Raw genomic sequence first — 24,463 nt, forward strand, 5'->3', positions numbered from 1 at the left:
GGAAGTAGGATTGCCCAACCTTCCTTCCGAGGAGTGGCTGGTGGGTTTGAACCGCCAGCCTTCTGGTTAGCAGTCAAGTGCTTTTAGCCACTATGCTACCAGAGCTGCTCTGTCTTCCTTAGACACAATAAATAACCCACTGTGGGAGGAAGTGTTTCAGGTAGTATGGAGTACTGGGAGTACCAGCACCAAATGGAACCGCGAGTACCAGTAATGTGTCGATGTGAACTTGGCTGTAACAGTTGCAAAGAGACTCAGAAAATTCCTCCAACACTGCAATAAAATTCTCCTGAAGTCATAGCACAGAACACATCTGCGAATGCTCATGTCTGTAAAACTAGGAAGGAAGAGAAGAGATCTTTCTCTTTTTGTAGTTTTAGATGATGCTGAGTATGTATCACAATGGTGGGAATACTGTGCTATAAGGAACACAGAACCCTTCTGAGAGACCCATGGACTGAAGACAATTTGGCAAGATTCTAAATCTTTGACTTCTGCTTTGCACAATCATCTCACTATTTCAAATAGATACTTTTCTGAGTAAAATATCGATATGAGATTAGTATAAAATATAATGCAACATAAAATATTAGATGCTAAATTCAATTTATAAAATGAAGATTTTTATATAACAATTGTTCACAGTCAAGGTACTATAAGATATTTAAAAAGTTTTTTCTCAAAGAAAATAGTTCATTTGATAGAACGAATTTTAAGTTTAGTATCCTAGGTGTTGATGACTATTCAGAAAGTTTAAGATGTACTAGGCAAACATGAATTTACTCTTCCTTTTCAAATGAAACAATGATGTCCTGCCAGCCAAACTCACAGGAAGCATGTGAAATGAACACAGAAGCAAACAGGCCTTATGCTGCCCAAGGGAAAGTCAGCAAGATGGCAAGTTCAATCATTTTGAATAATACTAAAGCAGCCTTAGGCTTTTCTCAGAATGGAAACATGTCACTATTACTGCAACATTTCAACAAATCAGAAGGCAGAGAAAAGAACACTTATGCAATCACATCCTGGAAGGGCACTTTCTCAACATTTAAGTGGAAAATAATTATAAAGAAATTTCAGAAAAATAGTCTGTGAGCATAAGTGACTCAGGGAAAAAATGTTTTTTCTTTCAATATGCTTAGTAGGTTTTTAAAAAGCATGCCACTTAGAGACAACTTCCTTTTACATTCTCCTTAAAGAATCATTAATGTAAAGACAAATTTTTATGAAGAAGTGACAAGAGAAAAGTTTGGGATTCACGCATGTAGCCAAGAAATACTTATTTTTCCCTTGATGCAGTACTATTACTTTGGGAAGTTTGATCAAAGAAAATAAACTTTCACAACATTTATATAGGAAGTTAAAAAATACTTCAAATATTTTGGGAATTTACCTAATCAGTACACTTTTAGCATGTGTCTAGTCATGTAGCCATCTTTGGTCAATCATCAAAAAATCAAAGGCAAATTGGCATGACTCAACCCTAACTTTAATACCGCATGATTGTGTCGTGTAAGCTTGTTTTGTGTGAGAGCTGCTGTGGTTTTAGCAGAGAGATTAACAACCGGACCTAAGCTGGCCTCCAAACCTTGCCCTGCTGATGCCTCAAGCTCTTTGAAGTCTGACCATCATCCCTGGCAAAGCAACAGTGGGAACTAGGATGGTGTCAGATCTAATCAAATTGTTCGCAGCAGCATAGCTAACTATGGGGTTCACTAATTGGCCCAATTGCGGATTATACCTTTGCTACAGATTCAAGACAATAATTTAGTTAAATGATTTTTTTTTCTTATCTCTTCTAATTAAGATTCCAAAGTGGGAAGAAATAGGATTAGACAGAGCTTCGAAACAGTGCTCCCCTTAAGGTGGTTTTGCACTTTTGATAGGCACAGTATGATGTGTGAAATAAATATATGGAGTATAGTAAGTAGTAAAGCAACTTCCGGAGATTCTATGAACCTGTATGACGCTACTGCATGTCTGTATCACTTAGGAATTAAAGTGTAAATACGTGGATGGTAATATAACAAATGTGCTAAAATGTAAACATAGAAAAAAAATTTCTGTTGTTAAAAATGTTAGGTTGGGCTTACTTTTGAAGATTAATTTCATCCATGCACCAAATATGTACCTTCAGCTTTGATTTATTTTGCTAATTGCTTAAATCTAGGAATGAAAACTAATGAAGCATCAATATTTGTGGAGGGTATCATTATCAGAAAAGGTATACTGGACTACATAGTCCATGATGTTAGGACTTAATAATGCTCCAGTGACAGATGTTTATGCTTCTATTATTTTAATTTAATGACATAACCATGAATGACAGGGAAGTTAACCATCCCTCCCCCTCTTCTTCACCTCTAGATACAATTGACATATAGTCAGCTTTCTGCTTCCTATTAAAAAACTGGAAAGGCTGTTAAATATCAATGTAGGGAAGTATGAAAACTAAAGATACCATGCTACATACCAAATTGTCCAACAGTGTCATAGTGAATGAAACTCTTGTAGTCTATAAGAGTTTCTACTTTTCTAACATGTACAAATTGGAAATAACTCTGCTTGTGTCATATCAAATTACATTACAGTATTATTGTAAAGACTCTTACCCACCGCTGTGGAGCAGGTTCCAACTCATATGGACCCTACAGGACAGACAGAGTAGAACTGCCCCATAGGGTTTCCAAGGCTATAAATATTTATGGAAGTAGACTGCCACATCTTTCTTCTCTGGAGCCGCTGGTCAACACACTGACCAACCACTCAGTTAGCAGTCAAATGCTTTAACAACTGAGCCACCAGGGCTGCCAAGGTAATGCATGATGATGGCTTATATTGGACTATTCTGGCCTCAGTGCTTAATATGCATCTATTGAGAAAGTGCATCAAGAATAACAGCTACTAAATAAATACTGGTTGATCAATTATTATGTGGAAAAAAAATCCTCAGTGATTATAGAGGTATGGGTCATATAGTTCACATAGTCTTTCAAGACAATGTTGAAAAAACTTGGTTTACTTTGATGTTTTCCACTCTGAATATTCATTTTATCAAAAGCCCACACAGATACATTATTTATGATAATTATTTTTGGAGGTATTAAAACCTACATAAGTAGTGTTTGTCCTCATATTAAAAGTTTGTAGACAACAGTGTCTGTCTTTTTTATATTTCAGTCTTTTCTGTATTTCAGAGACACAGTTCTATATTTCTTTTCTACACTTCTATACTCTATATACCAACTTAGAATCACTAAATTGTAGAGTTAGAAAGGAGTGACTGAAAAATCCTCTTTGCAATAAACTCAATAGATGTTGAAAATAATATAGTAATATAGTATTATAATTTATATTAGAAAATTAGATTAGAATGTGTTATATGATCAAGCTGAACAATGTAAAACCAAAATAGCAAAATAATATTAAATGCAAATGAAAAAACTGCTTTTATGATGTCTTCAAATTAAAATGTAGTTGTATTTAAAATCTCATCATACCTGACTTGTTTATATATATTACAATTATATCATAGTTACTAATACGAAGAAAAAAATGGCTAATGATAATCCCAACACTAACCAAAAACCCACTGCCCTAGAGTTGATTCTGATTCATAGTGCCCTGTAGGACAGAGAACTGCCCACAGGGTTCCCAAGGCTATAAATCTTTACAGAAGTAAACTGGTGGTTTGACCATCCACCTTTTTGTTAGCAGTGGTATGCTTTAACCACTGCACCACCAGAGCTCCTTATCCCAACTCTAGAGAAACAAAAATTCCAGAAACTAAAAAAAAATTTAAGGTTAAGCAGTTATTTCAGCTCAGAAGTGAAGCTGTTTGAATAAGTTATATATCGTATAACACTTAAATGAGAAGCCAGTGTTTATGTAAGTCATTTGACCAGTGATGCTTATATAATACTTCATAGCTGTATCATTTTGACTTATTGAAAACTCCATTCATAATCTATATTGTTGTTGTTATTATGTGCCATCGAGTCGGACATGACTCATAGCGACGCCTGCTTGGGTTTCTGAGGCAGTATCACTACGGAAGTAGATTGCCCAACCTTCCTTCCAAGGAGTGGTTGGTGGGTTTGAACTGCCAGCCTTCTGGTTAGCAGTCCAGTGCCTTAGGCACTATGCTACCAGAGCTCCCTAATCTGTATTACATATACTATTTCAACAAGGATTTCATACCTGTTAAATGTGTAACTCTGTTCTTAGTTCTGAGGTAGCTACTAAAATGAAAGAGACATGGTTTCTGTACATTGAGTCTGTTATTATATTTTAGGAAAGCCTTTTGATCTAAAAATTTAATCACTATATATAGAAAATATAAGTAAGTTAGTAGAGTGTCTGATAAAGAGTAAAAGCTCAATAAATGTATGCTATGATTGAATGGAGGTTATTGGCTAAGGGTGCAGTGGTTAAGCACTTGGCTGCTAACCAAATGGTCTGTCGTTCGAATCCACCAGTGGCTCCAAGGAAGAAAGATGTGGCAGTCTGCTGCCATGATGATTTACAGCCTTAGAAGTCCTATGAGGCAGTTCTACTCTGTCCTGTAGGGTTGCTATGTGTTGGAATTTATAGCAGCGGGTTTTTATGGTGGCTATTATGGCTAATCAAGTTTGCTAGAGTACTATAAACAGTTTATAAGGATTTTCAACTTGGAAGGATGATCAATTAGCTATTTCTTTTAATCTGAAACCATACTGAATCAACTTTAAACTTTCTTTTTTATTTATCCAGAATGCATGCTAGGATTTTAATGTCATTATTACACATATGATTCTGCTATGGCTTTTGTGAAGGGGCAACTTTACAATTGAAGAATATTAGATATTAGTAAAAATTTACTGTGGTTAGGTAAAAATGCTCCCAGTTCAATCTGGATAATAATAAGTATGTCAAGAAGGAAGGATTGCTCTTCTGTTTTCTCCAAATCACTCAAAGAAATGAGGGACTATTGGCCAAAGTTGTTGTCCTATTAGAAGCCCTGGTTAGCTACTAGTAAAAGTGATTCTGTTTTCATATACATAAAAAGGAGAATTATTTAACAAATTTTAAAAAAGGGTACCCTAAAAGTATCGATGACCTTGCTTGCCTGTTTCTACTGCTACTTGAATACAACCACGCCTCCTTTTCAGACCATGTGACTGAGAGTAAATTCTAACATTTAACAACTACCAGCATGGAGTCAGAAAAGTTATTTGCACTTAACTTTCTATTTTTTCTACATATAATGTGCCCAAGCATATAACATGCATAACACATACAGAAAACTAACATGTGAGGGGTTGCATAGTTTGCAAAAACTGTAGAACATGTCTCATTTGCTTAAAAAAAAAAAAAAAAAAATGGCACTTTTCTCTCCTGTAAGCAAGACTTGGATTCAATGCCTGACATATTATAGCCTCAGACTTTACAAACTACTACAAGGTACTTTTTTTTTTTTTTTTAATCAGACCTATTTTAAAAAACTTTTATTTTCAGTGCATATTAAAACATTGGCACTTGATAGATGACACCCCTTACCTTAATAATGGCATCCTTGAGCTAATTATTTTCAGGTCATTTTTATTCTTGTTTCAGTTTCTATATTTTATGTTATATTTAAAGCATTTACTCCTTTATAAACATACCTATATGCACTTTTCCTAAGCTTGTTTGATCCATTGAATTAAATTTTTTTCAAATCATCAAATTTAATATTATGGCATAAGTAAATAAGTTATATAAAATATATTAAACTTTTGTTTCTATTTTTAAAGAACAAAACAAAACACAACTCCACAAATACAACTTATGTTATAAGCCAAAAAAGGAAAGATAATACAATGCTTTGATAGAGTCTACTGAATATGTATCTTGTTGTTGTTGTTATGTGCTATTGAGTCAGACCCAACTCACAGCAACCCCTTCTTGGGTTTCTGACGCAGTATCACTATGGAAGGAGATCACCCAACCTTCCTTCTGAGGAGTGGCTAGTGGGTTTGAACAGCCAGCCTTCTGGTTAGCAGTCAAAGGCCTTAGGCACTATGCTACCAGTGCTCCCTACTGAATATATATGTATATTATTTTAAACTGTGTATTTTGTGTTTTGTTTTCATACAGCTTCTAAACCACAGGGTGACCAATGATAAGGGTTGTCTTAGTTTAGCATAGTGAGAGGAAGAACAGAGAAAATGGAACTGAAATCTGTGTAGTTAACAAAAGATGTCTTATCATCAGCTCCAATGGTAAAGTGTAGCTACTAATAGAACCTAAAGTTATTCAAAGGAGGTCTCATGTGACATTATGTAAGTCCTTTATTTCTCCTCTCAATTTCAACTTCAAATGACAGGGAGATATCATAAACCTGATTCACTACTTTTTTTTTTGTGGGGGGCAATATATGTGTATATTTTAATTGGGGAATCTCTTTTCTTAGTTTGTATGGGATAGAAATGATAACCTGAGACCTAGTTGTCAGAATTACCATCTTGGGAAAAAGGTGCCACATGGAGGGAAAAAAAACCTATCATTCATTAAAAAGATAAATTCAACTTAAAAGACAATGGTGAGGCATTCCTTGTGACATTAAACAATAGTAACTCTATCTCTCTAAAAATTTTTATTTTATTATGGTAAAATGCTCAATGTTCTGTCAGAAAAAAGGGAAACAGTGTTTGTACAATTACAGTGTTAGGTTCTAATTCAATGGTTTCTTTTGAGAACAAAAGCAAATTAGCTCAAGAGTCGCGATTTCTTCACTCGTTCTTTTGGCTTTAAGTGGCTTTTAAAGGGAGTATCCCCAGATGAGAAACTTCTAGCAGTCATGCAGAGATGACCTGCTTGAAGAACTGGCTGCCTGATTAACTATTAACTGTTCTCAATAGGATTAGATAATTAAGGACATTGATGACCATTAATTAGGAGGAGGGCACATTAATTTGTCACTGGATAGGGCCCTTACAATGATTTATAGGTTGGTGCTACTCGCAAATGTGAAGGAAAAGAGAAAAAGAGAGAGAACCATTAAGTTACCTTATCAAGTGGCCAGCTAAAGAGGGCAGAGGGTCAAAAAAGGGCCAAAGTGGTCACTTAAGGGTGAAGTCCCAAACACCAAAGCAGTGCCAAGCCACATTGACCATCATTTGGTGATGAAGTTAAAAATATGCTAATTTATTGGTGGCAATTCTTTCTTTTTATGGTTTCAAGCAGTTAAGACAAGTGGCCTGCTTAAGAGCTTTTCATTTGAAAAGAGATTAAACAAAATGGTTTGTCAAGGCTGCTTGGCTGTTTTATGTCTTTGTTAAAAAAAATTGCACACAATATACTGATAACTATCACATCACCCAAAAGCCATCTCTCTCTGAGCATTTACTTCGTTAATAAATACATCAACTCTAATTGCTTAATAGTTCCATGTTCATTTGGTCTTTAGCAAGATTAAGTTGAAATAAATCTTTTGTACTACTACTTTCTGTCACCACTGCTTACATAAAGGTCACACACAAAAAATGACTTTTAAATTTTGGAGAAATTTACTTAAAGACATTAGTGCAAATTATACTTTGTTTAATTTAACATAGAAAGGTAAAGGTAGCTTCACTAAAAGTAAGGAGAGATGCTTGTAGAGTATAGATAAGGATCCTCTTTTCTTAGCTACACACAGTTGTAGGCAGCATACACATCCCCCACACAAGTAAGCACAGTTCATTAACATTTAATTAAATATGCTTTGAAAGCCTTGGAAATCTGCAATGTTATACTTATTGTCTAAGTTTAGAGTTTACTTCTAATAGAGATTTAAAACAAAATAATTTTTTGCTGTACTTTAATGATAAGCCATTAAAATTTAAAAAAATAAAAAAAACTAGTCTAAAAAATGCCATTCTATAAAAATGAGTAGCATGAAACATGTTTTAAGAATTTCATTCAAGTTTAAAAAAAATACTATTTACCTCAAGACTATGAACTAAAACATAAAATTCTCTCTTACCTCAATGGTGAATAGTTTCCTTTTTAATTTGAAAGCTAAATCTTTCACATCTGATACATCACAAGTCAAGTTATTAAGCCGAGGAATCTGCCGTATATGAATCAAACCTTGTGTAGAGGAAATTAAATGGAAAAAAAAAATGCTATCATTAGATGCATAAATTAGAGTCTTATAGCAGAATTCTGTAAATTTACACACAAGCATCCTCCCCTTTTAAAACTGGAGCTTACTACCAGGAGCAATGAAGCAAACGGTGTGATTATACTCAAGTAATCAAGCAGAATAAGATCAACAGAAATCCTTGTGCGAGGAAAACTAATTGCACTTTGGTACAGAAGTACAGATGTAAAGAGGGATCTTAATACTTGTCAAAACTACAGCCGGTTTGTGTGTGATTTTCTCTTGTATTTACAGTAAGCAAATATGGCTATCACCTTGCATGCTGCCCACGGCACCACTGAGTGATCTTTATTTTATTAAATGCACCAGTAAGCAGCCAGCAAAACAAGACCTATGGGTTACTGATAACCAGTGAGGCACTAACGAAAAGTATTTCATTTTGCACCTTCTTGATGAGCTGAACAAACCACTGAAGAAAACGACATTTCAGAGCACACTTTAGGAGGAAACATTCTCCTCTACGCCATCTAAGACATTCATTTCTGTGGCATGTTAGACCTTTATGTAGCCATGAGGAGTTCTGTAACAGTGCTAGGTAAACCGTGAACTATGGTCTCTTGTCAGTAGAAACACTTGCTAATTTTTTCTGACAAGGGGACTAGATAGCTTTTATGCAGCCTAATGTAGTTTCTGACTAAACTAGGAGTCATTTGCCACGGATGAAGACATAGAAGGTTCTTCAATGCTTCTCTCTGACTGACTTAGCCCATACTTAAAAATCACCTCTTTAAGGACACTGATCCTTAAACATGAGGAAAAAGGCAAATTCCAGATTTGAATAATTACATAAATTTAATTTACAGAACAGTTTTGCTAGTACAAGATTTTATATTTCAATGGTCAGTAATAAATGATTTTTAGTTTTGGTTTGAAAGGGTAAACCTCTAGGTATACTACTTTAGAAATGGTCTCTTTGAAAATAATTTACTTAAAGACCTGACTTAAATTTTTTAACTAAAAAAAATGCAAATATCCTATGTCTGAAGACAGCTTTTAGCTATAGATTAAAAATATCTCATTCAGAGCTATTTAGAAAAATATATTTATTAGAAATTAATATACCACATTTTTATTTGCTCATTTCTCATTTTAACCTTATATATGTTTGTTTAGCTAGCTATTAAATCAAGAAGCCTTATAGAATAAATGAATGACTTCACAGATCCTTCTTATTAACAGAAACTTTACTAGTCATCAGAACTATTCATTAACCTGTGGGGAATAATTGATCAATTCAGAGATTTCAGCATAAAGAATCATGGCAGCCTTTCAGCTCTTGAAATATTTTAATCAAAATAATCCCCTTTTTTTTAAAGAATATATAATTTTCCTAAATCCATAAACATATAATACTTAATAAATATCATTAAGGTAACATTTAATTTGCATTGTTTTAAACAAAAATGGAAATAAATGAAAGAAACAGCTTATTTTTGATAGATCTATTCCTCTCGTAATAAAGATGCTGTATCAAATGTTCTATATAGTGTTAACTTGGACATATACCATATGCACACTTAGGCCAGGAAACAGTTATGAGGCAAATTATTTTTACAGTAGCCTTTGTTTACAGTGTATATTCTCTAGTCTTTTTCAAAAATGACTGTTATACCCTTACTGGCCTTATTATTTTTTAAAGGGTTTTATGCTGACTCTTCAAAGCAGTGGCTGAATTTATCATATAGTGTCATATAATCTTTAATACTTTCTAGTATGTAAACTACCAACAACAAAATTGCCACAGTCTATATAGTCTTGTAGCAGGCCTCAAGTAAGCAGCTCAGTTTTCAGACTAACGGTTTCCATGTAAGTATAGTAATTGCACAGTAATAATAATAATTTATGTACTTTCAGAATACCACTCTAAATAAGGTCGATACCTATTATTCATTACATTCTTTATTCAGTTGAGACCTAACATATGCAGAATAATAATCTTTTCCTATTCAAATTTTATTAAAAAAATTCTCAAAATTACCAAATTACTAAAATATTATTAACATCTTTAAAAAAATTTAAGCAGGAAGTCTGATTAACTGACCTGTGTTTATACCAAAGTGGCAGTATTGAAAATTTTTCATAACTCAAACTAACAACATGAGTAAACAGAAAATATTTTTTTCCTATACGTAGGAATTTTAAAATATGATACTGTATATATTTTATTTATTTAAACAGCTAAACTCTATAAAGTATAAACTGCTATATGCAGATGTTATTATTACAATTAACACGGTATTTATTTCAAACATGACTAATAAATACTACCGATTTCATAGCAACTTTAGGTTACTGGGCCAACAAAATGTACATCTGACTAAGCCCTGTCTTTTGTACTAGGGCTTGACTCCTTTCAAGCAGCTACTATACTTCCTCCATTGTCATAAAGTGGCTTGGTGATAGCCTCAATATTAGCTAGGAATGGAAATACATTTTACAGGCATATTGTAAAATAAAATCCATGCTACTTGATGGTAGATATTCCTACCAGACAGCCTTAGAAGCGGCCGAGACATGGTTTTCTCATTATAAAGGTGATGCTTACCATGATAATCCTTATATAATGGGTTGGTTTCTTTCTCAGAACCGATAAATGATTCCAGCCCAACTACTGTATCTGCCAAGTTTGTAACACGAGCAATAATTGCTTTATTCTGCAAAATATGGAAACAAAATATTTGTGTTATGTTAAAAAATATATCTATAGAGTGCCACTATGCTATCTCACTGACAAACTAGTGGATACAGATTATTAACACAGAGAAATAACTTAGAAATTAATGTTAATCACAGGATGAATATATGCCCTTAATTGAAAATTCTAGCCCAAGTAGGTATACTATTCTAATTTGAAGAACCAAGGGGACATAACTTAGTTTCTGTTAGGAAATAGAAATTATTTTTCTCTTGTCTTAAGGGCCAAGGCTACTTTTAACCTCATTATTATTATTCAAATTACTTCACCCATTGCCCATTGGAGAATCAGAAGCAATAGATACTATAGTACAAAGTACAAGGCAAGGGTCCCACTGCTGCCTGTCAGCTGGGACCAAGTCCCAATCTTATAACAGCTGAGGTCTTTCTATCATATTAGAACCATTGAAGGGTTTAGCTAAGAGGTTGCAGCATGACTACGTCTGGAGTCTTCTGCTTTCTTTTTCCAGATACTGCCATTTGGCTCTGGGATAAAATAAAGGCAAAGAAAAGATGGTAGATGACTAGTACTAGATCAGTAGCCTACTCTTGTCTTCCTAAGACAACCTGAAATGTATGAAAATACTGGTAAATAATGAATCTTAAAAATGTGACAACATTTTGCCATATTAAAATAGTACATTAATATGCTTCCAAATACAGTATGTCTAGTTATTAATAAAAGTTCTAGAATATCTAGAACTTCATGTTCATAAAAATATAAGCAACAAATACCCTGTATTTTTTTAAAAGAATTATTTTATTTAATGAAAGTCAGTATTTCCTTTAGCCCCTGAAAGGATGGTAGGTAAGAAAATTACTACTTTAGTACACATATATATGGAGCCCTGGTGACAATGGTTAAGTGCTCAGCTGCTAACCAAAAGGTTGGCAGTTCAAATCTACCAGCCACTCCAGAGGAGAAAGATGTGGCAGTTTGCTTCCATAAAGATTAACAGCCTTGGAGTTCTGTGCTGTCCTACAGGGTCGCTATGAGTCGGAATCACCTCAACTGCAATGGGTTATAGGATACACACACACACACATACACGGTTGCTATGAATAGGAATCAACCACAATGGGTTATAGGATACACACACACACACACACACACACGGTCGCTATGAATTGGAATCGACCACAATGGGTTATAGGACACACACAGACACACACACACATAGGGTCACTATGAATTGGAATCAACTCAACCGCAATGGGTTATAGGATACACACACACACACATATTTCATACTGTGCTATATATATATATATGTATGTATGTAACTGAAAAATGTTTGCTCTGAAGATGTTTTTTGCCTTACATCTTGATAAGTTGAAAAAAAAGTTTGTAAAATATATTCTTGAAACTCCCATATTTATACTTGGTAATGTTAACCAAAATAAAACTTTTTTGTTTAAATGGGAAATGTAAAATGGTTAAGAAAGAGTTTTTTAGCCTGACACTATCCCCTGTTAAGAGAAAAGTCCAAATAGAATCAAAGGTATTTCTGAAAACCTGATTAACTTCTAAGCTTACTGGCATTATCTTTTAAATCCTCTTGTAAGATATGTATTAAGAATAAACAATAAAAGAAGATTGCACAATGTTACCTCACCCAGTATGAAATATAGCAGTCTGTGTCACCAAACACTTTGCTGAAATGACTGGCTAACTTAAACCTTGGGCAGCACTTGAAACTCCTCCATAAGCTGGAAGGTGTATTACATAAAGAATGTTTCACCCTTTCAATTAATGCTCTTAAAAAGAAGCTGTAAAAAGTTATTCTTAATTGTTTTTAATACTTTCAATCACATGGGCACCAAGTATAGAAAAACAAACATAATTTGGATATGCCCCTTTTTCCAAAGGCAATTTTTCATCCAATGGTGAGAAAATAATCCAGATTGATTCCTTACTTTCAATTCTGTGCCACAGGGGATGGTCCTACTCCAGGAATAACAGGGGCTTCAGAGGCCATAAACATGTTCCTCTCAATATTTCTTTAGCCAAAGACCATTATATCAAACTCATCCAGGTTGGGTTTCAGCCAGTTATTCTTCACCCAAACAAAAATGTCTGCCAGACATTCCAACAGCTGGGAGACAGTTCACAATGAGTCAACTTGAAAATGATTCATTGTGCTGAGTACTGAACAATGTTAGGGTGGGGGTGGGGTGTGGCTGGGTTGGGAGTAGAGGGTGAGAACAAGTGGGAGATGAGGAATAACCATGTGGTTCCCCAGTAAGAAGAATCTTGGATAATAATCAGCAGACTCTTATCATTTCATTTTTACGATAAGCTCAACTGGGAAGAATACTCCTGTCATGGACCCTCAGATGAACAAGCACTTTTAAAGGCCACTGACAATATTTCTTAATCAAAAAGGTCAGATTTCCTTTTATCTATAGATAAGACTAAGCCTTTGTGTCTAAATATCTGAATCTAAAATAATCAAATTTTTGTTATAATTCAATTATTTAGGATTTCTGTGATATAAACTAGGTTTTCCTCAATTATCTGAATCATTGAGATTGTTAGGCTTAAAGACAGGATTAGTCTTCCACTAGAGTCTTTACATTCTAGTGGTATGTAAGCAGAGTACTGTGTATTTATATGGCCAAAATTTGTTTATTTCAGAGGAAGGTTTTTCTTCCTTAATTTAACCTCAAAACTCACTAATAAACCATTCAACAGCCTATTACATTTAGCAATACTAGTGATCTTTTTAAAGTAGTTTGTGGGAGATAATAATAAAAAAGTATCCAATTTGAAGAGAAAAACTAATGAATTAATGAATACAAAAGGTATATGCAACCTGAATTTTAAAATTTCCTATAAATTCATTAATATATTTCATTATTTCAGAGTTCCACAGGTTTATAGCATAGCTATTAACTATAAATTAAACTAAGAGCTTACATAAAGTATCAGAACAAGAACAAACTTTTAATATACTATTACCATAAAATAAGTTATACTTAAAAGTAACTGGTACTATGTTTTGTACAGCAATCTTGGTTTTTTTTTTTTCCCCCTAATGTGATGGGGCAAACCAAGTTAATTGTGAAAGCTGTGCAGATATCTGAAGAATGTCTATAGAGTAAAAAGCTGTGGAAACTATATAAGAAAAACATCTAAGTTTCTGACTGTGATAACCTTTATTTTTATTATAAACCCACCCAATCTTCCAGTTCTTTGTAGGAATGTACAAGATTTTCTGGTATGTACATATATATATTTTTTAAAAAGATAAAAAAAGTTTTAGAGTTACTTTCGTAACTCCAAGATTCATAAGGAGTATACTGATCTAATCTTAATACCACTCTTGTCAAAAGATGTTTTAAGTCATCATCATCATTATCAATGGTCTTTATTTACTTATAACATGGTAACTATAATTCACTTTGTCAAGAATATACTATAGGCAATAAATTGTCATAATATAATCCCTAATGTTCAGAAAGGTTTAGTATAATGATCTATGCAGAGCCCTTGAAAGTGTAACTTTTATATTTTCATTCTAACAACTTCTAAGTGTTTTTAAGTTATTAGCTAAGATTTAAAATCTCTTTGGTCTTTAATATATGTAGTTGGAGATGGAGCGTTAAAGGTATTTGTGAATCAATTACTTAGACAAAAAATTGGAAGAGAATTTTTGTAATGATTTTGAATTTGGTACATTACAGTTTCCAACAAGGAACATTTTGAGTAAAGACATTCAGGATTTACCATTATGAGTAAGTTAATAGAGAGTATGCATGGCATAATGACATCACTCAAGTATGTACAATGATATTGCCATTCCTCTTTGTCCAGCTGACATGAAAATATAAGATGGCTCAAAAATTCTGATTCTAGACAAATCTCCCTTCCCTCCTGGGTGAAAGTTGTCAGCTCTGGCCAGTAGCCAAGACATAACAAGGAGGGAAGCCAAAAGAGAAGAGAGCCAGTGTCCAGGAGTTTTAAGAGTTTGCATGCAGTGTCAAACAGCTTGTTTTAAGTTAAATAAAGGAATCTTAAAATTTCCTATTACAGCATAATTTCTTAATTAATTGTTTAAGTTTAAATTATGTCAAATGCTGGTGCAAATAAACAGAGCAAATAAAATTGCTCAGTCTTCTACTCTTCTCCAATTTTAAACTTCAGAGCTGTTGTTTTGAAAGTTCCTTGTTTGGTTTCATAGAATGATTCCTGTTTGTTCTTAGATAATGGTAATACTATTTCATTAAGAGACCCTAAATCCATTAAATGAATTTTAAATAAAGGAATATTAATTTAATGCTCCCTTTCAATTCAAAGCCCCAAAATTCCAAACTATGTACTTAGTTAAGAGAGAAAAAATTAAGCTACTGCCATATAAAGCTCACACTATTTTCAAATAAAAATAGTTCAGATACCTGTCTAGAGTTTCCAAAAATTATGAATACTTCAGACTCTGGACTTTATTTTCTTGGATCTAATTATCTCAATAATCTCAAAATCATTACTCTAATTACCTCAAAATTAGAATTTTGTACCAATGCAAAATATATTCCCAGGGAAGATTTTAAGAAGAGAATCAAGAAATAATTAACCAATAGTTTAACTGGCAAGAAGCTTGGAAAGAATAAACCAATGCAATGTTTCAATAAGAATAAGTTTTTAGTTTACTCAATTTACATTATTTAAGAAAGCATGACCACAAAATTGGGGTGTACAATAGAATGAAAGTGCTAGTCAGTTAATGTTGAAAAGTTAAAAGAAAATTTTAACTTGCTTTAAGTGTGACTGTACAACATGACAAGATGGGTGGGGGGTTTCCTCACAAAAAAAGCAAGTATGATACAGCAACAGCTCAATTTAAAATGATATTTTCTGAAAATGATATGCATAGATAGAATGTACTAGAACATATACACAGTTTTTGTCATTCCTTTGTAATGTAATAAAAAAATTTATTTGGATAAAAAGATAAATGATCTTGAGGCATTTAATGAGTCATTTGTTTTCCCATGCTCACAAATCTCTCCATTCTATAGAATTCAAGACAAGAAAGTAATAAAATCATTTATAATAAGCTTGTAACATCTTACAAACCTATCCTCCTATCTTTCCCAGAGTTTTCACCTACTTGTGTGGATTAGGTTTTTATTTTATTTTTTAAAATTTGATAAACCAAAAACAAAACAAAAACCCCAAACCAACCCACGGCCGTCGAATTGACTCTGACTCATGGTGATACTGTACGACAGAGTAGAAATGTCCCATAGGGTTTCCAAGGCTGTGAATCTTTACCAAAGCAGACTGCCACATCTTTCTCCCGCAGGGCGGCTAGTATTCGGTTTGCAGCCGAGTACTTTAAGTACTGCACCACCATCATGGAAAAATAATTCTGTTTTTAATTACTTTGAGTTTAAGAAAAAAAAAATTTTATGAGCTGTAGTTATACTAACACATATTTGTAACAAATTAATGAACATATTACATTAAATCTGCAGATTTGACACTGAATTTGATTCAAAGTCACAATTGGCTAATTCTAGAATATAGAGAAACTTTTGTAAATTAAAAACAATTCTACACATGATGTATACAGTACTTACTGTCTTGGTAAGTACTGTATACATGCAGGGAAATCAGAAAACATACATATTTTGGTTACTTTTTCTAATTCTTAAAACATATTCACAAAGAAGCTAATGGCAAATATACTAACTCAAAGGGAAAAAAAAATGCTAATTGTCAAATCTGACCATGAATAAACAACAGAGTCACCTTTATTCTTTTGTGTTTTCTATGTGATCAAACATTTGGTATTCTAAATTTTGGTATGAAATTGTTGCTTCTTTATAACTGAGACTTATTTTAAATTAGAATACATGCTGTTATTTTCAGAAATATTATTTGTATTTATACAGGCCTCAAATACTACATACTCTGCCAAATATCTTTTTACATCAGTTTTGTTTATCAGTAGATGTTATTTTATATGACCTTTTAAAAAATCTTACATATTATGAAAACTCTTACAAATTGAGCAAAATACTGTAATAAATAGGTTGGGTAAAATAATGGCATAATATTCAAAATTAATTTTAGGCATTTTTCATGAACTATAATTTCATATTATAGGAATGATCTACATAGAAATTTATTTTTTACTTAAAAATACCTTATGGGTAACTTTTTAAATCAGAAATTTGTTGCTTACTACTTTATACTTGAAACCCCTAAAACGAAATTCACAGATGTCTAAAAGCTCACACCCTGCTTGGAGGAACAATTCCCAATATCGAAATATCTGACAGAGTATCCAGCTGATGTTTGTGATGCAGTGGCAGGTTAAAGATACTAAAGTTTAAAATCATCTTAGAATAATCCCATATTGAGTATAAAATTATAGCCTGTCATCATGAACAGGCTGACAGAGCCAGGTCCAGATGGGAGACTGGCTGGGAAAAAAGCTGAGGCAGGTGGGAAAATGATGGGAACCTGACGGAAGACAGGACTACTCCCTCTGCTGGCAAGGTTCTCACCTGCCTGAATTTTTAACTAATGACTCTCTTTTCTTTAATTATTTAAGATATAATCAGTACATTATACAAGGTATTCCCTCTTCAGTCTGCTGTTCTGTGTCTGCCCACTTTCAAACTCATGGTACCCTATTTTTCACTAGATTAATCTGTCAGAACTATAGGATCCAATGTTTCACCAGGAGGTCCAATTATTTACCTTGTAATTTAATTGCATCTTAAGCATAAGCAAGTGTAGCATTGCTTCTTATAATATAAAGTTTTTGAAATTTAAGAATGCTTCTAAATTCTGCTTGATGATATATATCCCTTCTTGAAAAAAAAAATCTTAGATGACAGACTTTACAATCTTTCTCAGGCTCTGCATAATGCCCCGTAATGAAATAATATAGAAATGAACCATATAAATCAACTATACAGGGTACAAGGAAACAGCATGTCACAGCAAAACAGCATAGATGTACAGCGCCAAAACTTTCTGATAATCTAATGATCTGAGTTTACAGATATTATGTACTAATATGTAAGGAATTAAGAACTAATGTTGACACAAAAATTTTGCTAAATTTCACAGAAAAATTATTCAATATTTGATTTTCAGTGTAAGTTAATCGCTGCAGCAAAAACATTTAGTAAAAATCTGTTCTAAGATTTTGGCCTACAACCAGAAGCTCCCAGAACAGGAGGGATCAGCTTTTTCACCCACTGTTCTCATCTGAATCCTGGCTTAAAAGCGATTCCAGCTCCCAGCTTTCCAGAAGGCTCCATCCCAGGAATCCTTGCCTGCCATTTGGTTTGCTGATTTTAATCTCTCAGGACTTTCTTACAGTGGTTCTACTATGCTGAACTGGCACTTGCCTCTAGAAGTGAGTTATTATTAAACCTGTAGGTCAATTGTGGCACTAACAACTCTTTGGAAGCTTTCAGCCACAGTGTACAATTTGCTAGTCTAATTAAATATTAATTCTAAGTGTTACATTTTGTGGCTAAGAGCTTTTATTTTCCATCATCAGCCTGGAAGAGAAAGAGGTTACAAGGCTAATTTAATCTCTCCTCCTGTCCTCTTTAACATTAAAGATTAACTACACAGGATGCAAAAACATTATTAAAGATGCAATAACTCTTTACATAGTAATAATAATGTAATTATTAGCAAAGGGCTAAAACACAAAGTTAGCATATACTATCTAATCTTATAATTTAGCTTTAAACGACAGTTACAAGCACATATTGTTTCAAAATTAAGAAATATAATATCATCCTTTTTGGGAGACTGTAATCTTTCTTTATAGGAAGTTATGCATCCAAGCATAAAAATAAGAATCATTTTTCAGATGGCTTGGAACACAAAAGATAAAAAATTTAGGAATTTTATTTGTAAAATAAATGCAAAATTAGCAATACAGTTGTACTTCTTTTCTATATACAAAAGTAATGTAGAAGATAGTCTGTAAGAAAAATAAAGAATAATGGAAAAGATCCTTTCCCATTTTTCCTTCTACCATGTTCAAGGGCACTGAACACACAAGTCCCCTCCCCTTTCAGGTCTCAGAACGGTTGTGTCCAAGTCTGGACACTGGGCATTATAAAGGCTGAGTCTAGCAGCCAAAGATTCCATATGTCCAAACATATGACTCAATCTCCATACTGTGATGAGATATTTCACTATTTATATCACTAGGACATTTGAATATTTGGCTCTAAAGAATACTTTACCTAACAACCACCACCACTACAGAAACATAGTATAAGTCACAGTATGAACTGTGACATCATAAAATTATTTGAGAGAAAGGGAAAAAGTATTTACAGCCAAAATTTGTCTTATTCTTATGGTTTACTAAATATGTTTTAGTTAGATTAAGGATAATAAAAAGTTTCTAAAATGATTTTTTTTTTGTTTTAATGATGGATATGAACCCTAATGACAATTAGAATATAGCCTCTTTAATATGCATATTTGTATTAAGACAAAATGGCTCCCATATTTCAGAAACTCATACACCTCATACATAATTTGGAGTCTGTATACAGTTTTAATCAACCTTGACCAAAAGAGTATATTAAATATATATGTATAAAGCTTAAAAGCTAGGATTTGCTTATAAAAATTAATTATGACCAGTATATATAGTCGGAAACAAAAAAAAGAAAAACTTGGGTCTTAAGAATTTATAAATCCCAAGTCTAAAGTAGAAGAGTTGATAAAAAGTTTTATTATATTAAAGAAAAATAGATTTGTTTACAATTTACATGAATTACTGACTATGCAAAAGCATTTGACTGTGTGGATTGTAACAAATTATAGATAACATTGTGAAGAATGGGAATTCCAGAACATTTAATTGTGCTCATGTGGAACCTGTTCATAGAACAACAGGCAGTCATTTGAACAGAACAAGGGGATACTGTGTAGTTTAAAATCAGCAAAGGTGTGTATGATGAACAAATAATCTGAGAAGCTAGATTATATGAAGAAGAGTGGCCTCAGGAGTGGAGGAAGACTCATTAACAGCCTGCAACATGCAGATGACACAACTTTGCTTGCTGAAAGTGAAGAGGACTTGAAGTACTTACTGATGAAGAGCAAGTCTACAGGCTTCAGTATGGATTACACTTCAACATAAAGAAATAAAAAGCCCTCACAAATCAACCAATAAGCAAAATCATGATAAATGGAGAAAAGACTGAAATTGTCAAAGACTCCATTTCAATTGGATTCACAATCAACATCCATGAAAGCAACAGTCAAGAAATCAGATGACATATTGCACTGGGCAAATCTGCTGCAAAAGACCTCTTTAACGTGCTAAAAAGCAAAGATGTCACTTTGTGAACTAAGGTGGACCCAAACTATAGTATTTGCCATTGCCTCATATACATGCAAAAGCTGGACAAATAGGGAAGAATGAAGAAGAGTTCATGTCTTTGGACTATGGTGTTGGTGAAAAACATTGAATATAATGCCATGGACTGCCAGAAGAATAACAAGTCTGTCTTAAAAGAAGTATAGCCCAAATTCTCCTTAGAAGTGAGGAGGGCATGACTTCAGCTCACGTACTCTGGAAATGTTATCAGGAGGGACCAGTTTGAAGGAAATCATGTTCAGTGAAGTAGAGGGTCAGTGAAAAAGAGGAAGACCTTCAATGAAATGGACTGATACAGTGGCTACAACAATGGATTCAAACATAGCAACAACTGTGAGGGTGGCATAGGACTGCACGATATTTGGTTCTGTTGTTCATAGGATCACTGGAACCAATTCAAAGGCCCCTAACAACAACAATAACACTAAAGTTTCAAAGACTTGAATTTGACAAATACATGTAATACTAAAATGGATTTAATGACTCAGTTCATTTTTTTTTTTAACTGCTTCTTTACAAGTTTTTTAATAGGTTAATTTCTTAATATTTAAATAGTTAAATCTATTTTAGAATAGTTGAGAAGATCTAGAAAAATAAAAGGGAGCTTTTCATTTAAGAATATCTTGATTAGGGAATTCATGAAAAATTAATATCCAGAATATCTGGCTTTATCCTTTAATAATTGATAGTTGTCCTTAAATATTGTCCTTAACAAAGTACACTAAAGAAAACAATTTAAAATAGATTCTGTTATACGATAGAAGGTGGTGATATGCTTTCCTATACTGTTCTGCTCAATAATGAAATAGAAATATTTTCCATAATCTTATATGTGTAAACTCTCAAAAGTTTGTTTTTCCACCATGCAATTATTCTTAGTTTTTGTTTAAGAATGAAAGATTATACATTGAGAGAAATTCATAAGATCATTAGAGTCCAAATTTTGTAATCCCGTAATAGTGATTACTTTTAAAGCAGTCCACTGCTGGATTTATTAGCTGCTAAAATACTGAGTGTAAATAGAGAAGTTTACTAATATGAAGGGGTTATTTTTTAATTTCTCTACTTTGAAACATACTGTATCATTCACTTTTGTGTGTTCAAAGCTCTAATACGTTAATATTAAAGAAGATAAATTTTAAAACATATTAATTAAAATAATACATTAAATAAAATATCATTAGATTTTCAAGAGACATAACAAGGCCCTGTCCTGCTTTTGGTGAAAAACTTAATTTCCCCTGGTATAGGCTAACTGATGCTGGTGATAGTTTTCTTCAGTAAGATAGCTCGGGAAAAATTTTTACATAGCAAGTTGCTGCAAAATAGTGGTAACATGATAAAAAATGAATAGGGTGTTACTTGACCAAATGCCAATAATGACAAATAAAAATATGCTATAGGCCACTTTTAAACATGAAATCTGTTCTGAAAAACAGTAATAAAAAAGCTTAAATATACTTTACCAATTAATGTTCTCTAAGCATATACATTAAATGCTGGGAATATTTATAATTAATCTATAATGAGAAAAATATTATTTCATCATCAATAATGTCAAAGAATTTTTCATTCCTCCATTATATTGTTAAAGAGAAATGTATGGTGAGGTGACTGTTCATATTTAAAAAAATTCCTTTAAAATATGGGTAATGACAATTTGAATAAAGACAATAAAAAAAGTAAATTCTCTTTTTGAAAGGAAAGCTGTGGGGAAAGGTATAGAAAAATACCTTCCCAGTTTTATTTATAGTTCCAAATGCTTCAATATTTATTTTATGACAGTTTCAGGTAAAAGTGTTTTTAAACAGTAAAAAAATATAGATCAAGAACAATCTGGCATAGATGGTTTAAATAAAATGCATAAGCTTGAGGAAATGTATTTTCCTTTCACTTCACCAATAAAGTTATAATAAGGCGAGGACTTATTTCCACAATGAATAAATGTTACTGATCACTGTTTTCCTCAATCACTCAACTGTCACTGTGAATTAGAAACAGGAGTAGTTTAAAAGGCAAAAAAACTGTGTAATTTGGAGGTGGATGACAACTTTCACTAATAGTAAGCCAGTGCCCATTTACAGACTAAAAATATTACAGTTTCATATTTTACTAGATACAGAAATTAAAAAGCATCCTAATTATAACTGCCTCAAAGTTATCACCTTGTAAAATATCACATTAGAAAATGTTTTAAAGGTTGCAAAGTATTTCTATGTTTTGCAGTAACGGGGAAAACGTGGTAAATGGGAAAAAACAGCAGAATAGTCAGAATAGCTGAAATAGGACAACCTTTAATATGGAAATTTAAATTTTTAAAACTTAAAATAACATTCTTAAAATTTTATGTAGAAAGGTAGAGTTTTAAATATTTTTCCTAGACATAACTTTTTCTTTTAAATTTTTTTCAATCACAACAACCTTCACTTGACAACAGAGTTTTGAACAGTTGAGCTGTGAGAATGTGAGCAGCTGCTGTTATTATAACTAAAGGTCTGTCTACTGCTTGAGTCTGAGAGACCACATGTTCGGCTGTCCTCTCATCTTGCCATCCTCACCAATTAACTATTAACATGGAGGGCTGTACACATGCTCTTGGGGGCTCTTTAACAGGCTTCTTGGCGAGTGGAACAACTACACAGCAGGGATCTGGGAACTGAGTAATGCAGGCATATAGGGGAGCCCTCCATAGTTCTGCTCCTACTAATGCCACTTTATTTCATAGTTCAGCATGTAACAAAGTCTGTATTTAACTTAGCCATTTCCTTATCCATTTTTAATGTACTGTCTTTGGGCAGATACTAAAACTATATTCTAGTAAGAAGAAACATGAGTAATACTACTACTTCGCAGGGAAAAACTTCTAAAGCCTATATATATTTTAAGATAGTCATAATATATTTGATGAATAATTTGAGTGTTTTCTTAACATATATTTAGAATTTATTTTTATATATGTTTAAAAAGATGCCTGTCATTTTTTCAAGTGCTATTTTGAAAATATCTTTAATCCAAAGGAATAAAAAATGTTAAGTTCAAAGTTGTGAAGCTGAATACAAAGTATTTCAAACACAAATTTAAATGTAATTCTTGTTCACTCTACTTACAAAAGTCTTATTAAAGCAGTAAGTTAAAATCAGTTTTGGATCTATGTCATTATTTTCCCTATTTTAACTTTTCCCCCTCTTTGCAATTTCCTTAACTATGTGTTCCTTTCCGACAATGAAATTAAACATGGGAAGCATGCCAAAAGTACAATAAAGGGTAACTAATCATTACTGTACAAGTCTGACAGAATGCTAATAACTAAAGTAAAAACACTGATTGGCTGTTTTACCAATCTAAGGGATATAGATATTTTATATACTTTTAATCTAGTATTAATTTATACAACGTATTTAAATAAAAAGCTATTATAATTCTATTATAGACAGATGTTTAATTATGTAAGAAAATTTCCAAGGACATTAAACTTAAAATTTGTTTCCTCCCAATAACTACTTTACTATTAACTCCCAAGTTCAAGTGCCCAAATACCTACATATACTAATTATCTGCTTCATCCATAATATACTTTTCTGAAAAGGTTCTGTGAGGATGACAGGTGTCTTTATCATTTTTTCACTACTGTATCCCACTGGTATCTAGCACAGTGCCTGCAAGAAATATCCAGTGAACGAAGGAACAAGCTACATTCCCTTGGCCATGCTGTGTTCATTTAAATCATGACTTACAGTCTCCAGGGGGGCGCCGGTCGTTTTTGAGAGGAAGTTGATGTATGATGTTAAAACAGTCTTGTTACAACACTATGATGTTACCAAGATTTGGTAGGCCACCAGATTTTTACTTTATCCATGCATTCTGTTATAAATAATGTTGCTACAAGTAGGAGCCAACTGGATGACAACTAACAACCTGGTCTGATTCAGACCTACCGTGTAAACATACCATCAGTGTCTTTCATAAAAAGAGGTAGAAAGCAGAAGATTTCTATGGTAGACTTGTACACTTGATTATTTGTAGCCTGATACCTGTACAAATTCTCAATTGTGGAGGTCTGTTTAAGTAACAATGTGAAGATGATTGCTCTGGTAGCGTAGTGTCTAAGGCACTTAATTGTTAACCAGAAGGCTGGCGGTTCAAACCCACCAGCCACTCCTCGGAAGGAAGATGAGGCAATCTACTTCTGTAGTGATACTGCCTCGGAAACCCAAGGAGGGGT

The 24,463-nt window shown here is 33.1% G+C and overlaps 1 protein-coding gene across 1 annotated transcript in view; it reads right to left on the bottom strand.

The window, feature by feature from the left end:
• Positions 1-24,463, bottom strand: part of ELP4 (elongator acetyltransferase complex subunit 4) — a 367,989-nt gene that overhangs the window by 193,856 nt on the left and 149,670 nt on the right. Inside the window, exons 8-9 of the mRNA XM_007943295.2 lie at positions 10,713-10,821; positions 7,988-8,094 (exon numbers count right to left, since the gene is read on the bottom strand). Coding sequence (XP_007941486.1) covers positions 7,988-8,094; positions 10,713-10,821 — 216 coding nt within the window. The remainder of the gene's footprint in view (positions 1-7,987; positions 8,095-10,712; positions 10,822-24,463) is intronic.

Source organism: Orycteropus afer, unplaced genomic scaffold (genome assembly GCF_000298275.1).
Source record: "Orycteropus afer afer isolate SDZICR_OR568_19922 unplaced genomic scaffold, OryAfe1.0 scaffold00103, whole genome shotgun sequence".
Lineage (NCBI taxonomy): Eukaryota > Metazoa > Chordata > Mammalia > Tubulidentata > Orycteropodidae > Orycteropus > Orycteropus afer.